The sequence below is a fragment of the Aythya fuligula genome, chromosome 2, assembly GCF_009819795.1.
Source record: "Aythya fuligula isolate bAytFul2 chromosome 2, bAytFul2.pri, whole genome shotgun sequence".
Classification (NCBI taxonomy): domain Eukaryota; kingdom Metazoa; phylum Chordata; class Aves; order Anseriformes; family Anatidae; genus Aythya; species Aythya fuligula.
Window position 1 is genome coordinate 60,555,031 of NC_045560.1, and position 13,887 is coordinate 60,568,917.

General features: G+C 34.1%; 1 protein-coding gene across 9 annotated transcripts in view; it reads right to left on the reverse strand.

Moving 5' to 3' along the window:
* The window catches only part of LRRFIP2 (LRR binding FLII interacting protein 2), a 54,330-nt gene that overhangs the window by 23,966 nt on the left and 16,477 nt on the right, over positions 1 to 13,887 (reverse strand). For all 9 annotated transcript variants that reach the window (XM_032181518.1, XM_032181517.1, XM_032181519.1 and 6 more), the window contains exon 3: positions 11,595 to 11,681. In XM_032181518.1, the coding sequence (XP_032037409.1) occupies positions 11,595 to 11,681 (87 nt within the window). The remainder of the gene's footprint in view (positions 1 to 11,594; positions 11,682 to 13,887) is intronic.

Sequence of the window (13,887 nt, forward strand, 5' to 3'; positions counted from 1 at the left end):
GTTTCAAGCATACACATCAACTTTTCAATAGGGGTTTTATAGAGTTATCTTAGGCATTCTTACAGCATTTCTAGCTGCTGTAGGTTAGGTTTTCATCCTATTACATTTTTGTATGGTTATGAAATTTGAATATGGCACCTTATTTGAAAGTATGTGAAGTGTAGTTACCACAAATTTCTGTAATTTCATGACTATGATTTTCCCCATTCAAATGCTAGATATTTTTTATTACACATGCAGTTGTTGTTTAGCATGCTTGGATTAACTTGTTCTAAGGCCAGTGTTCTTGAACATCACTATATTATTCATAAACTTTATGAACATCTGTAAAAAATACCATTAAAACATCAGTTACCAAAATAAAGAGGCAATCTAGCAATGTTAAGAATCTTAAACTTATGCCTCCCAAAAATGAGACACACAAGCTGCATGTATTTAAAAACATGAAATGAATGCACATTTAATATTGTCAAGCCACACAGCCATACAATACAAATTTAAGGCAACCATGCAAATGGCGCTTACGAACCAAACTGATACTTCTTATCAAACCAGTGTTTACAGAAGACACCTATAAAGAAAAGTGTTAATTTAAATTTCTGAGGGCCATTAAAATATCTGAAGAGAAGAAAAATATTCTATCGTGTTGTACTAACCCTGTAATTCCTAGTTGTTGCCACTGGATCACTGTACAGGGAAGATGACTGTAATGTGAAGAATAGAAAAAAAGAAACTTTTTCTCTGTACAGTAAATGTTTTTTATCTATTGCTCTGCATTCACCAAAAGTTCTTAAGATTGAAGTATTAAATTTCATAGCTATAACAGAGAAAAGCTTTAAGAAAAGTGTAGAAAAAGATTCCAAGAAAATCCATTATCTTTGAAAGCATGATGTAAAACACTAATAAGAACAGGCTATAATTTTTATCAAAAGATTTGAAGAAAGTTATATGAAATTCAGTAGCTTTCAAAAGACACATCAATTTCCTTTAGATACTTACTTAAACCTGACCATGAAAGTAGTTGCAGTTGCTGGGAGATGCTACCTATCTCACCAGACTGTTAATTTATCATTTACTGTAATGTAGAATGAAGTAGTACGGTGGTGCTAAATTTTTAATAGGCTTCATATATTTTATGTATTAACAAATGTATATAGGAAGATAAGACAGACCCAAGTATGATACGAAGGAACAGGTTTATTATATCTAAGGCTGCTATAATTTCTTTGATCGTGGTAAAGTCCACTCTGTGGAAGAAAAAATAAAAATAAAAAGAACAGAACAAAGGTCACATCTAAAGATCCTGTGAATTAAAATTCCATCTCAACATTCCCCAAACATTCCCGAGCCCAGAACTTGTACAGAACATTGTAATTTTTTTTCTGTATGTCAGCATATTCTGTATTGTTAATGTCTTGCCTAAAGTAGTAGTCTTATTACCTCCCTAACAAATAAGAAAACACTAAAACTTTGTCTACAACGTGCCAAGTACAGCATGAAATAATAATAAAAAAATACAGCTAACTCACTAATAATTAGTACAATTGTTTGCTTGATCTTCTTTCCATTAGATACCATCCTGAACAAGAATGTGGGGGGAAGAAAAATTCCTAAGAATCACATTTCATGATTCTTCAGCATTTGTCCGAATCCTAACACTTTTCTTGATACCAAGCACAAATTCTGAAGCCTAGCAGTCCTGGCTTATTTCTGTTAAACTGGCTTAAAAATTCTGGCTTATTTCTGTTGTTTTCAGACACTCCCCACACAGTCAGTATATATAAGTACATGCAAGGAGAAATTTGATAAAGAGATGTGGTACAATGTGGTGCTTTAAAAGCACTTCAAGAAAGTAGTGTTTTGTATCCCAAGGAGGCAGAAAGATTTATATTATACATTTATTTAAGAACTAAGAGTACAAGAAAAATATTTGTCTGAAATTGCACCTTAAAAGCACACAGAAAAATGCTGTAATACAAGTAACTAAAATGAAATATAAAAATTATTTCAGCCTTGTCTCAACGCAAGCATCCACTGCTGCTCTAACTCCCCTGACACCTGAAGCCAATACCACTTTTATCAGTGTCAATTCCCTCTGAAAAACAGTATCTAAAATATTTCATTTCTTGGCACTACATTAATTTATATTATATACTGTATTTTGTATAATAGCTTTCAGAAGATCACAATATTCCACGTCTTTCTTGTTCAAAACCTCACTGGGACAATGTCAAAGTTTAGGGGAAATACCACCTACTTTAATTCACATCTACATTTAAACTCCCTCTAGGTAGTAGTGGTCAAAACGTAAACAGAATCACAGAATCACAGAATTTCTAGGTTGGAAGAGACCTCAAGATCATCGAGTCCAACCTCTGACCTAACACTAACAGTCCCCACTAAATCATATCCCTAAGCTCTACATCTAAATGTCTTTTAAAGACTTCCAGGGATGGTGACTCTACCACTTCCCTGGGCAGCCTGTTCCAATGTCTAACAACCCTTTCGGTAAAAAAAAACAAACAAAAAACACCTATCTTCATTGTGACTGAATAAACCATAATCCAAAGAGGTACGACTTCTAAATTTGAAAAGACCCTTCTACAGGCCCCTCGTAGAACAGTATTTATATTCAGCTGTAATTCCACTGACATGACCACAGCTTCAAACACTCAACTTCAGGTCAGAATCTGGTCAATACTACAGATTTCTTTTTTTCCTGAAAAGCCATATGCATGCCAGCAAGCTAATAAAGTCATCCATGCCCTGTATTAGTACGGAACCCCACACAGTTAGTGTGTTGGTAATATTATAGCAGAAAACCAACCAAGAAATCATCACGGGAATAAGCAGATTTCTTCTTCGTACTATGACATTCACTGTAAGCATGACTCTAAGAATAAAATTTAGAGAATTAATACCACTAAATAACATCATCTTCAAACATAAAATCTTATGTTTGACTCTAAGATATTTATCACCTGCAATGAAAACACCGAAGAAAATTCTACCTACTTGACCAGAGTAACACACCTTACTTCTATCGCTGTATGAAAAGATGGTAAGTGAAATTACAACCATCCTTCATCTTTGAAGAAGACAGGCTTTGCTTAAGCCTTTCAGAAAAATGGTTAAGCATTTTTAGTCTATTGGTTTTACATTACAGACTATTTTAAGCATTGTACTGTTTGCTTCTTTGCAGCTAATTCAGATGACAATGCTGTTTAAGCAAATTCAGCTTTTTAAACTGCTTACGCACTCCTTTTAGTGGTACTTGGTGCTTGTCTTTGTTTAGAGATGCACATGAATCTTACTTGGCGTAATACCAACAAGAATGTGATGCACTGTACTACCACCTCCTAATGATAAGGAGTTTGTCCTGTTTTGTTTTGTTTTGTTTTAAAGTAAAGGTATACAAACTAGTTTTTCCCTAGACTGAAAAAAGTCATATTAAGTTTCTATGTGGAAACACAGGATACAAATATATACATAAACAGACATTTTTAGTTTTGTGTTTAAATTATCCACTGTATGTCACATGTAACTACACTTAATGTTTAACAATGACCAATAAATAAGTGTTTACTGTAAACTGTTCTGTTTTCTGTGTGTTATTTTAGATTTTCTCTCAGGGAAAGTTTACACATGCACTCTATGGAAAGCGTTAAGACAATATTGCTATTCTAGATCTGAAAATGATCGTATTGATCTTTTATATTTTTTATATTTTTTATATTTTTTTTTAAAATCTACTACTTTTAAAAGTAGTAGTTTGTCATTGCACCTTTAAAAAAAACATACAAAAATAAATCACACAGCAGACTTCACTCATACAAAAACATGCAAAATGTTAACATACAGGGACCGAGTATCTTGTAGGTCTATCCTTAGCACTGTCATACTGAGATAAAAGAAAAAGAAATTAAAATACTGACGTTGAAGTACAAAAAAGTCAGATTTTGTTTTTTAAAAGACTAAGACTTAGCATTACAAGAAAACACTCTGCTAGCTATGAAAAATATATGCATGCAGGAATGCCATTTAACCAACATAAAGGGCATTTTGAGGCTGGAATACTGTTTAACAAAAACTTTTTAATTTCTTCCCCATAGCATACCAATTTGTGAAAAGTGAGATGATTTTGGACAGCAGTAAGTTGTCTGAAATACTTCATGTGGTTTTGGTAACGGCATTTTAAATAATTAAGCAAAATCTGATACAGTAGATTACATTAAACTGAGGCAGCATTTGTTGGGTGATGAAAGTCTCACATGCAAACAGGCAAAGAAGCCTCTAAGATCATCAGTCAGCCCCACAGTCCAAGTGGGGAACCCATGAGGATTTGGGGGCTCAAAGACCGAGGGAGGTTACAGCCCACAGGGCATGGAAAGCATTATGGGATGCACAGAAATATGACCTGGGGATCGGGTGAGGAAAGGGAAGGGTAAAGGTGTTTTCAGAAGGATCAAGTGTGAAGGAGGAGGATAGTGGGATAAAACAGGGATAAAAGGGTCTGCCTGTGCACAGAACACACTTGTGGCAACTGTCCTTGTCTAGCCATGCCCTCTGCATGATCATCAGGCCCATTTGGTCTGTCTTCTTCCATTTCCAACTCCCTTTCTGGGTGCACAGCTGTGTATGAAGGCCCAGGGCAGTTAGTGGACAGACAGAGTGAGGCCAGCCCACATTGCGTATATTTCTCACTAACAGACTTTCTTTCATCTTGGTCAGCCAGAAAAAGGGGAATGGGATGAGGCCTTTCATGGTCAGGTGAATGCTGAGTTATCCTGTCCTTGCTGATCTGTCATCAGCCTTTTAACAAGCAATGTAAATTAAACAGGCACATGTTGCACACCTGTTCTGTGTGTCTGCCTGTTAGGATTACATCCTCAGCATCACCACTACTAGCTGGATCTGGGAACATGGAACTCAAGGGTATTTCATGAAAACAGCTTTGTAATAATAAATTAGTCAGCGTCCCCATGTCTATTGTCACTCAACAACATTTTAAAAACATGAAAGTAAAAAAATCCATAAACATTGCAAAGTAAGCTTGTTTTTTCCAGTTCAATCACAATTTCACAGGTATAACTCAGTTATTCTGACTGTAAGTAATGCACGAACCAGAGTATTATTATATATGTAATATTCACATAAGTACATAACTTAATATGACTTATTCATTCATACAATTTACAGCCAGTGGAACCTTCTGGGTTGCTGGAAGTATTACCATACAGGACCACAAGATTCTATATCCATTTTAACCAACTTCTTTTTAAAAAATTTGTAATTACTGCCTATAAATGAGTACCCTTGCTATCAGAGAATGGAGACAGATCATACTAATCTAATCATTATCATCACAACACTTAACTTACACCTTTACTTAACTGTAAAGCACTAACAGCCCAACAGTTTACTAACGAATATTTTAACTTGCATTTGAATATTCATTGATAAATTGCCTAAACTACCACAAAGTATACACAAATATAGATTTCTGAAAAAGTAGAATTTTCGGTCACATTTCAGTCTTAAAGATATGATTAGTATAGCAATATAATTTAGAAAAAAAGGCTTCCTGACAGAAATTTTAGCCACACCTTTATACCTACCAAGGCTGATGTTCAACCTTTGTCATTTCATTTTACTTCCCTTTTGGGGATATCAGAAGACGTTAACTCCCTGAAAATTTCAAGCTGAGGCTTTCTTTAAGCCCTTTCCTCTGCTATCACAGCGAAAGTGCTTGATTACATCAGTCATTGCAGCAGTCCGATAAATGCTGTTTTCCTTGTGAAAGCATGCTTTCACCAAACTATTGCTTTGGTAAGTGCACACAGAAAATGTTAGAACATGAACACATCAAAGCATGCTCATTCCAGGCTACACACCACAAGATCTCTCCTTCTGGAGGTACTTGTCCTGCTCCTGTGAGACCCACTGATATCCAATGGACTCTTAAGAACAAAATCAAAATACATCAATACATAAAAAGATTAAAAGAAGCTCTAATGGTAACTGCTAATTACTCTCCATCTTCACATATTTTTAATGTTAACTGAACCAAGATAGGAGCAGATCTGAGTAAACCTGTAACATTTCAAAGTTTGTAAGCACCTTCACATTGTATAGGCTATGTTATTTTTCCTGTAAATGAATCACTGCTTGCAAAGGGGTTTACACCAGATATTTTGGAAGATTTATCTGGTGAAAATACCTCTGCGAAAAATTGCAGAAGCACTTACTTAACATCAGGACACAGACGATATTATGAAAAATTTAGTTTATCAAAGAATACATTTAATTACACAAACCTATTAGTAAGTGGCTATTATTTTTCTTTTTGAATCAAACAGAAACAGATTATTCCACCTTCCAAAATACAGAAAACCAGCCTGTTTGTTTTAGTAATTTGTCCCCCTGCTGGGCCTCTATATGAAAATCAATGCCAACCTCATTCTAGGCAGATCAATTGAAAACAGGAAAACGTTTACGAAACCTTAATACAACCATTCTTTAGCACCATATAATGACCTAAAGAGGAAATAGGAAAGCCTATACAATACAATAAATATTTTTATTAGCAGCGATTGGGAATAACGTGCATCATTCAGGTAAGTTTTTGCAACTAACAAATTATAAATTCCCATATTCTCAAAGAAATAAACTCCTGCATCATTCTAAACTCTTCTTTAAACTGTATCTTAAGGTACTCCTTCTCTTTCTCCCACTAATACTATAGAAAAACAGTAATACTTGAAGTACAAATAAAACACTTCTGCTCACAAAACAGTGAGCAGATGGCCACAAGCATCATTTGGAATGAAAGCTGAAGCTACAAACTAGCATTACTCATCTTCAGTAAGTGGCACTAATTCTGCGTGGCACTAATACTGAGTCACCAGTAATAATATTTACTTTATTAAATAAAATTTGCCTGTTTGCAGAACTTCTGAGACAGGGAAAACAGGAAAGATTTTTTCCTATTAGACCACCGTTATCTAAACTAGACTAGTGCTTTATTGTTAATAGCAGCTTCACATCCAACCATGAGATTTGATGTGTAGTAGTAACCTCAGAGATGATTAACAATTTCTGTAGGAATTTCAGAATTCTACCATGTAAGACAAGACAATCAATTCTTACTAACTGGTAATATATGAAGCCTAAGCGAATACAATTATACAGATTACTTTTTTTTTTTTTTTTTTTACATTGTGTTAGACTAACACTAAAAGATGACAAAAACTGTCATTAAATATAAGTTATTCCAAATAACTCATTGTTGAGCCATGTGTATTTCTAAGCAGTTTCCAAAGCCTACTCAATTATTTTCAGCCATGAAAATATAATCATAAATAGAAAAACGTCCAAGTTATTTATTGTATTAACATAGTTAAAGAATTGAAATGACTGAATAGAATGAATTGAAATTAAGATTCTTTTTAAATGCATGGATTTAAATGCATACAAATATGTAAACTGCCTTGTTGAAATTGATGGAAATAAAATGCCAAATGAAGTTTAACATTACACATAACTTAAAATACTGACCCCTAAAACTATCAATACTTAGAAGACAAAGCATCATCTGCTCCCTGGTAAAATTAACACAAAACCCAAATAAAACAGTTTTTAAAGGGCACAATGGAAAGGGAAAAATACACAGTTTGGACACAAACCAAATATGAATGTCGACTGGACCGGTGAGAATACCTGGCCCTCTCTGAATCTTCCTGAGAAAGAAGAAATGCAGAGTTATTTCATGGAAAAAGAAAAAAAAAGAAATCACCAAAGTAGTAGTAAGCAAAGGTGAGCAACATGCTGTTAGCACTTTTAATGCCATGTATTATTTTGAATAACACACTGTGTCAAGTGAACTCACTCAAGTCAGAGAAGTCAGAAGAACTGTGATTTCACCTAGTTTTGGTAAGTGTACCAACACAGTACATATGTTAGGAGGTGAAAATAAGGGAGGTTAATAAAATCAATTAATATTCAGTAGACAAACTTTCTTCTGAGTACTTTATTAACAAAGAAAAATAGTACAGGACTTTTAAGGAAGTTAAAGTCAAAATAATAATAAAAAACCCTATATATTAAAAGTCTTACATTACATTTGTTAACATTTTACAAAGGTATTTTAGCCCTAATAGAGATGATCCTTGTCAATTTCCTGATACATACTTCAGACATTCCTGATATCTGGGGGGTGGACCCGATGATCTCTTCAGGTCCCTTCCAACACCTACCATTCTGTGATATTCTCCTTTATTATCAGAACAAAGCTTCTTAAGCAAACTGATCAATTTTAAGTTCTGTATGTAGTCTATATACAACAGGGGAAAATGATGAACCAACTTTTAAAATTGGGGGGGTGAGAGGGGAGGACAGCAGCACCATGTACTTAAGGCACCTTAATCTCTCTTATTCTGGTTGAAGATCAGGAAATGTTAATTTTGTCTCAAACAAGGGAATACATGAGAAGTTGAACAAAAATAGAATGAATTTTAAAGTAAGCATTAAAATGCTTCAACTTCCATAAGCTTCTCAAATTTTTAGTTTCAATACATACACATTTTAAAAATAATTTTAAAGCATCACATTTGAAAACCAGAACAGGGCTCCGTAACTACGATCTTTCCTCAAACAACTCATTTTCTATCATTTTCAGTATGTCAACCTATTCTGAAGATTGAAAGTCGTTTATCTTCAGAGACAAAAAAAAAATCAGCCCCCAAGCCAGCAATGGTCATCTAAGCCTGTAACTGGCTTTCACACTACTTATGGTCACATGATTACTTCCTATCTTATTACTGAATATATTATCATGTTTAATGTTATTGTGGAACTACTCAAAAAGCCTAGCTAATTCTTGGCAATAAAAGAATTTTGCATCATTTTATTACTCCATCCTTGCACAAGGGGTGCATAAAGAAGAGGGGCATTTCATAATGATGTTTTAGTCCTCTATAAAGTGCATACTTTGAGGTTTAAAGTGAACATTTTTACTATTAACTTTTGAATGCATCAGTCAGATCACTGTGAATGAACAAGTATACATTACTAATTTTTACAGCTTGCAAGCAGACAGCTTGCTTCTTAGATAAGATTATTCTTAGTTGCCTGTGTAACACTTGTCTTTCCCCCAGTTATATATAACTATATTTTGGTAATGTAAAACTTGAGATTTTGCTACAATTTTCTGTACACAGTTACCTAAGTTAGTGAAAAGTCTTCCTTTTCTGATAGACAATCAGAAAATAGAAAGCCAGTGTTAAGTGTTCAGCATATTGGAGCCAGAGGATAAAGTAGCACAGTATATATTGCAAACAACAGCATTTCTAAGCTAGATTTCTAAGAATTTAAGTTCGAAATATGCACTTCATTTAAGAGAGGCTAGGTCTCCTGATCTAGGAAAAGAATGCACATTTGCTTGGAATCTTCCAGTAGCAGAAGTACCTCCTCCAAGTGCAGGAAGAAGGTGGCATTAATTTTGAATTGAGATTGCTCACGGAGGAGATTTTGCTTTTCAGGGGTGGGGAAAGCATTCAAATGTGCATTCCACCAAGAGATATAAAGAACCACAAAGGTTTCTGTTAAGTGACATGAAAACTAATATATACAAATGTCAGCTATGCAAAGAGGCAATATCAGGTAAGCACAACTTTTGCAATTAAGATTGTAATGGCAGTTCCAGGATTTTTCAACAGAAGTGCCAATTAACTGTCATGGCAGCTTTAACTATTTGAACTTTACTTGTGGGATGTCTTAAATCTTCTTGATTTAAATCATTCACAGTGAGCACCACATTAGAAAACAACTAAATAAACACACAAGCTCCCAGCAAAACTCTTTTTTACAAGGCACATGAAGTCTTTGAAAAGAACTCTCTAAAGAGGTATCAGATTAAATTAGTATAAACTGTTTTGTAAGACTGTAACTCAACTATTTATATACTTTCCGACTGAGAGGAAACAAAGGACAATGAGCAAAAGGATGAAAGTGATTAAAGGGGCTTTTTTTCGTTTTAAACAAATTGTTGAAAAACAGATTTTGTAAGTCATAGAAGTGACTTATCAGTGAAAAAAACTAGCACTTGCAACGTTACTCAAAGAGAAACAAATAAATGCAAGTCTGCCAAGAAAAAGAAAAAAAGTAAAGAAAAAAAAGCCACAAAGCCCCAAAATTATCTGTTTACATAGATTGAAACCGAAGTAATTTCATTTTAAATAAAGTAATTAATAAACTGAAGCCAGCACACGGTGGAAACAAGAAGCATTTCATTTCAAGTAAAACATCTCATTTCAGTTTGCCTTTTGCTTCCATAAAGCACCCTGCAAATCCACACCAATACTTAATTTGTGCATTTTTTTTCAGTAGTAAAAAACAGTTTGAAATGACACACTGCAAACCATTAGTGAATTACGTCCTCCAAATCCTGTTAGTTCCTTGAGTGGCAAAAACATGCACAAGAGGTGGTTTTAGCCTACCATCCATTTCTGGATATGAGCCCATTTTCTATCATATGAATGCTGAGAAAACTACAGAATATAAAAAAAAAAAAAAAAAAAAAAAAGCCATTTACAAAATAGTTTAGTCACCACATGAGATTCCTAAATCAAAAATTCAGAAAAATATACATTAATTTCCATGTAATATTCACTATAGTATCAGATATCTATAGACATTAGAAAACAAGGTATAGAATAACCAAAGCAAAACATTTTATAAGTTGTATTTATTACCACAGGAAAAAAAAAAAAACAACAAGCATCATTTACACAATTTGAATAATTAGAATAACTAATAAATTCTGAATCTTCTGCACGCCACATAGAATCTGAATCAACTGCAAACACTGCTGAAAATCTGCTTTTTCAGTTTTGTTCCCCCTCAAAAAATGCCTTTTTATTGAAAAACAAAAAACAAAACAAAACAAAAAAAAAGGGAAAAAAATAAAATGTGTGGAGCAAAACAACTGTGTGTAAATATCCCAATTCTACTAAGTTGTTTTAAATGAAGGTCCTAACAAAAGCCGTTTATTATGAATGTTCTGTGTATAATCAGAGGGAAAAAAATAGAAGGAAAACTGCATATCTAAAGTCACACGTTCAAATTATCCAATTGCTAAATGTACCATAAATAACAAGCAGCAAGCAAAAATAATTCTTTAACTCTTTTTCATGGTTCTTTACCCTATACGTTATTCAGTGTACATTTCAAGTACAGTCAGGTGTATTCATTATGCGCTACCTGTTACCCACACTTACAATGGATCTTTTGCACAGCAACAGATAAAAACTGCCAAAGCACATTAAGTAAAGGTCCTTATAAAAGCACAAAAATGTCACCGGTTGACTCAGACACAAATGTAGCAATTCAAATCCAGACAATAATAAACTTAACATTAGATATTAAACTTAGGAAAAACTATAGATATTGAGCTAAGAGCTGCCAGATGTTGAAAATCCCAGTACAAAGCTGAATTGTCCTGAAAGACAAAACTCAAGCAAGTAAAAAAAAAAAAAAAAAATTAAATTAAAGAATTTTAGAACAGGTTTGTAGTAATTCCTGAGAATTTACACTACCTCTTTTTGCTGTCGCTCCAGCTCTCTCATACGTATATCTCTTGCTTCTGCTCGAGCTGCCCGTTTTGCTGCAAGTCTGGCTTCTGCCTACAGGTAAATTGGAATAATTCAAAGTTTGTAACACATTGTGTGTGTAAGTTTGAGCATTCAGTTTAACAACATCTTCACAAAAATACGTTAACATTGTAAAATCATAATACATTTGTAGTCGACAAAATAGAGTTCTCAGAATGATATTTCAGAAAGCATACATAACTAAATGTTTAAAAATGTAAAGTCTCACATCCATAAAGATGTAGTCAAGAGTTACACAACGGTAGAAGAACTAAGTTCAGAAATATTATCACCACTAAATCTAGAGAATTATGTAGGCCTTGCAGACTTGAAGAGATCTTTGCCTGTGCATCCTATTTAAGCAAGCACGTAAGTATATGTAGTATCTGGAGCCACAGAAAGACATTCAAACAAAAAAAGGAAGAATCAAAACAGATTTTAAACAACCATTACTGTTCTTGTCGTATTTAAAAGCTCTACTCTCATGGGAATAATTTCAAAAGGCAAGCAGCAATTGGAGGTGGAATTACTTATAATAGCAATCATAAAACCAAATCATTTATTGGGCAACTTAAGACAGACAAATGCACGTTTACAATTTCTGCAGAACTGACTTAACCATTCACTGAAATGGAACTTCCCTAACTTTCCTTTTAGGGGCTTACATTCCCCAACACCTTCCGCAGACAGCTCCACAACTTAAAATCCGCAGTAAGCCAATTTAATTACCACAGCAGAAAACAAATGCATACCCACAACATTAGTTTTCAGCTGTGCTAGTGGACTGAATTGGCTTGCAGAAGGATCTTATGAACACCAGACTCCACAAATAGAAGGGCAAGATAAACAGCAGTGAATGCTCCCAATGTTCAGTGAAAAAGAGCTCTTAGATCTGATGAACTGCTTGTGAAACCTGGTTATTGGCAGATACAACAATGGATTTCCCCCCTCTCTACCCAGCCTCAACCAAAAAAACAAAACACATTGGTTTCAGACCCTAAATACTACTTCAAATGTAATTTCTTAATTACAAGATGCAAAAAAGATTTTGACATAAAGCTAGAAGTTGAGGAAAACACAAGCTCAAGTTTCTCAATTTTGAATTTTAGTGATCAAATAATGCATTGATGAAAATTTTCACTTTTTTTGAAACATTAAATCACTGACAACAGGTTTGCCACCAAAAATTTCAGTTGTCTATTTAGTGTTAATTACAAGCTTATGACAAACATCAACATTGAAATTCCTATAATCCAAAGCAATTTTATGCAACAAGATTTTGTATTACAAGCAGTTTTTTCTCCTTTTGCCATAGGTACAGCATAGGTTTATGTAAAACATTAAAAACCTATAATAATTGTGAAAACTGTAAATAACTATCGTGCTTCAGGAAAAAGGAAGAGGTATTTAACTTAGAGTTTAAGCTATACTATAGGGACAAAAAATATTTATTAAATAACAAGAAGGAAGGCAAACGCATTAGAACTTTGACACTTAAAATAGTTTGTCTTAACTTCAAATGACTCGTCAAGAATGTTTTTCTATATTTTCCATACTCAGATGAAGTGATTCTAAGTCAGTGCTAGCACTATTGACTGCCACTATTTTATCATTTTTCACAGCAGAATAAAGCCGCTTCTCTTCCTGTCTGATCCACACAAGAAAGCAAGGGAATCCCCTGCAACAGGAAGTCTTTTCTCCCCTGCAACCCTACTTTGTGATCGTCTGTAATCATAGCTTATGCGGTACGTAAACTTTCACACAGACACGCATGCAGCACAAAGAGAAAGAACTCAAACAGCTGATACATCTGGTTTTAGTTCTGTCTATAGATTGGCAGACATATGCAGACAGCCTTTAGATCACGGCAGGGCTTTATGGTTAAAGATAGCAAGTTTGTTCATTTACTGACTCGTGCTAAAAAACAAGAGCCATTTCACGGCTCTCTCCTAGTCCTACAGCCTAAGTTCCACAGCCATGTTCTACAGCAGAGGGTAAAGTATTTCTTTTCCATTTTACTAAACCCTTCATATAATTCAGAAAAATTCTACAAGCATATTCATTGTAAAATACATGCCTGAAATGGATGAAAAAGCCTTATCTTTTTAGAGAATTTTTTTTAGCAAAAGCCAGTTCAGTACTACATTAACAATTAATCTGAGCAGCTAGATTCGTCCAACAAGTACACCATTTCAAGAAGACCAAAATGCAAGGCAAGAGACAAATTACATTGAATTCA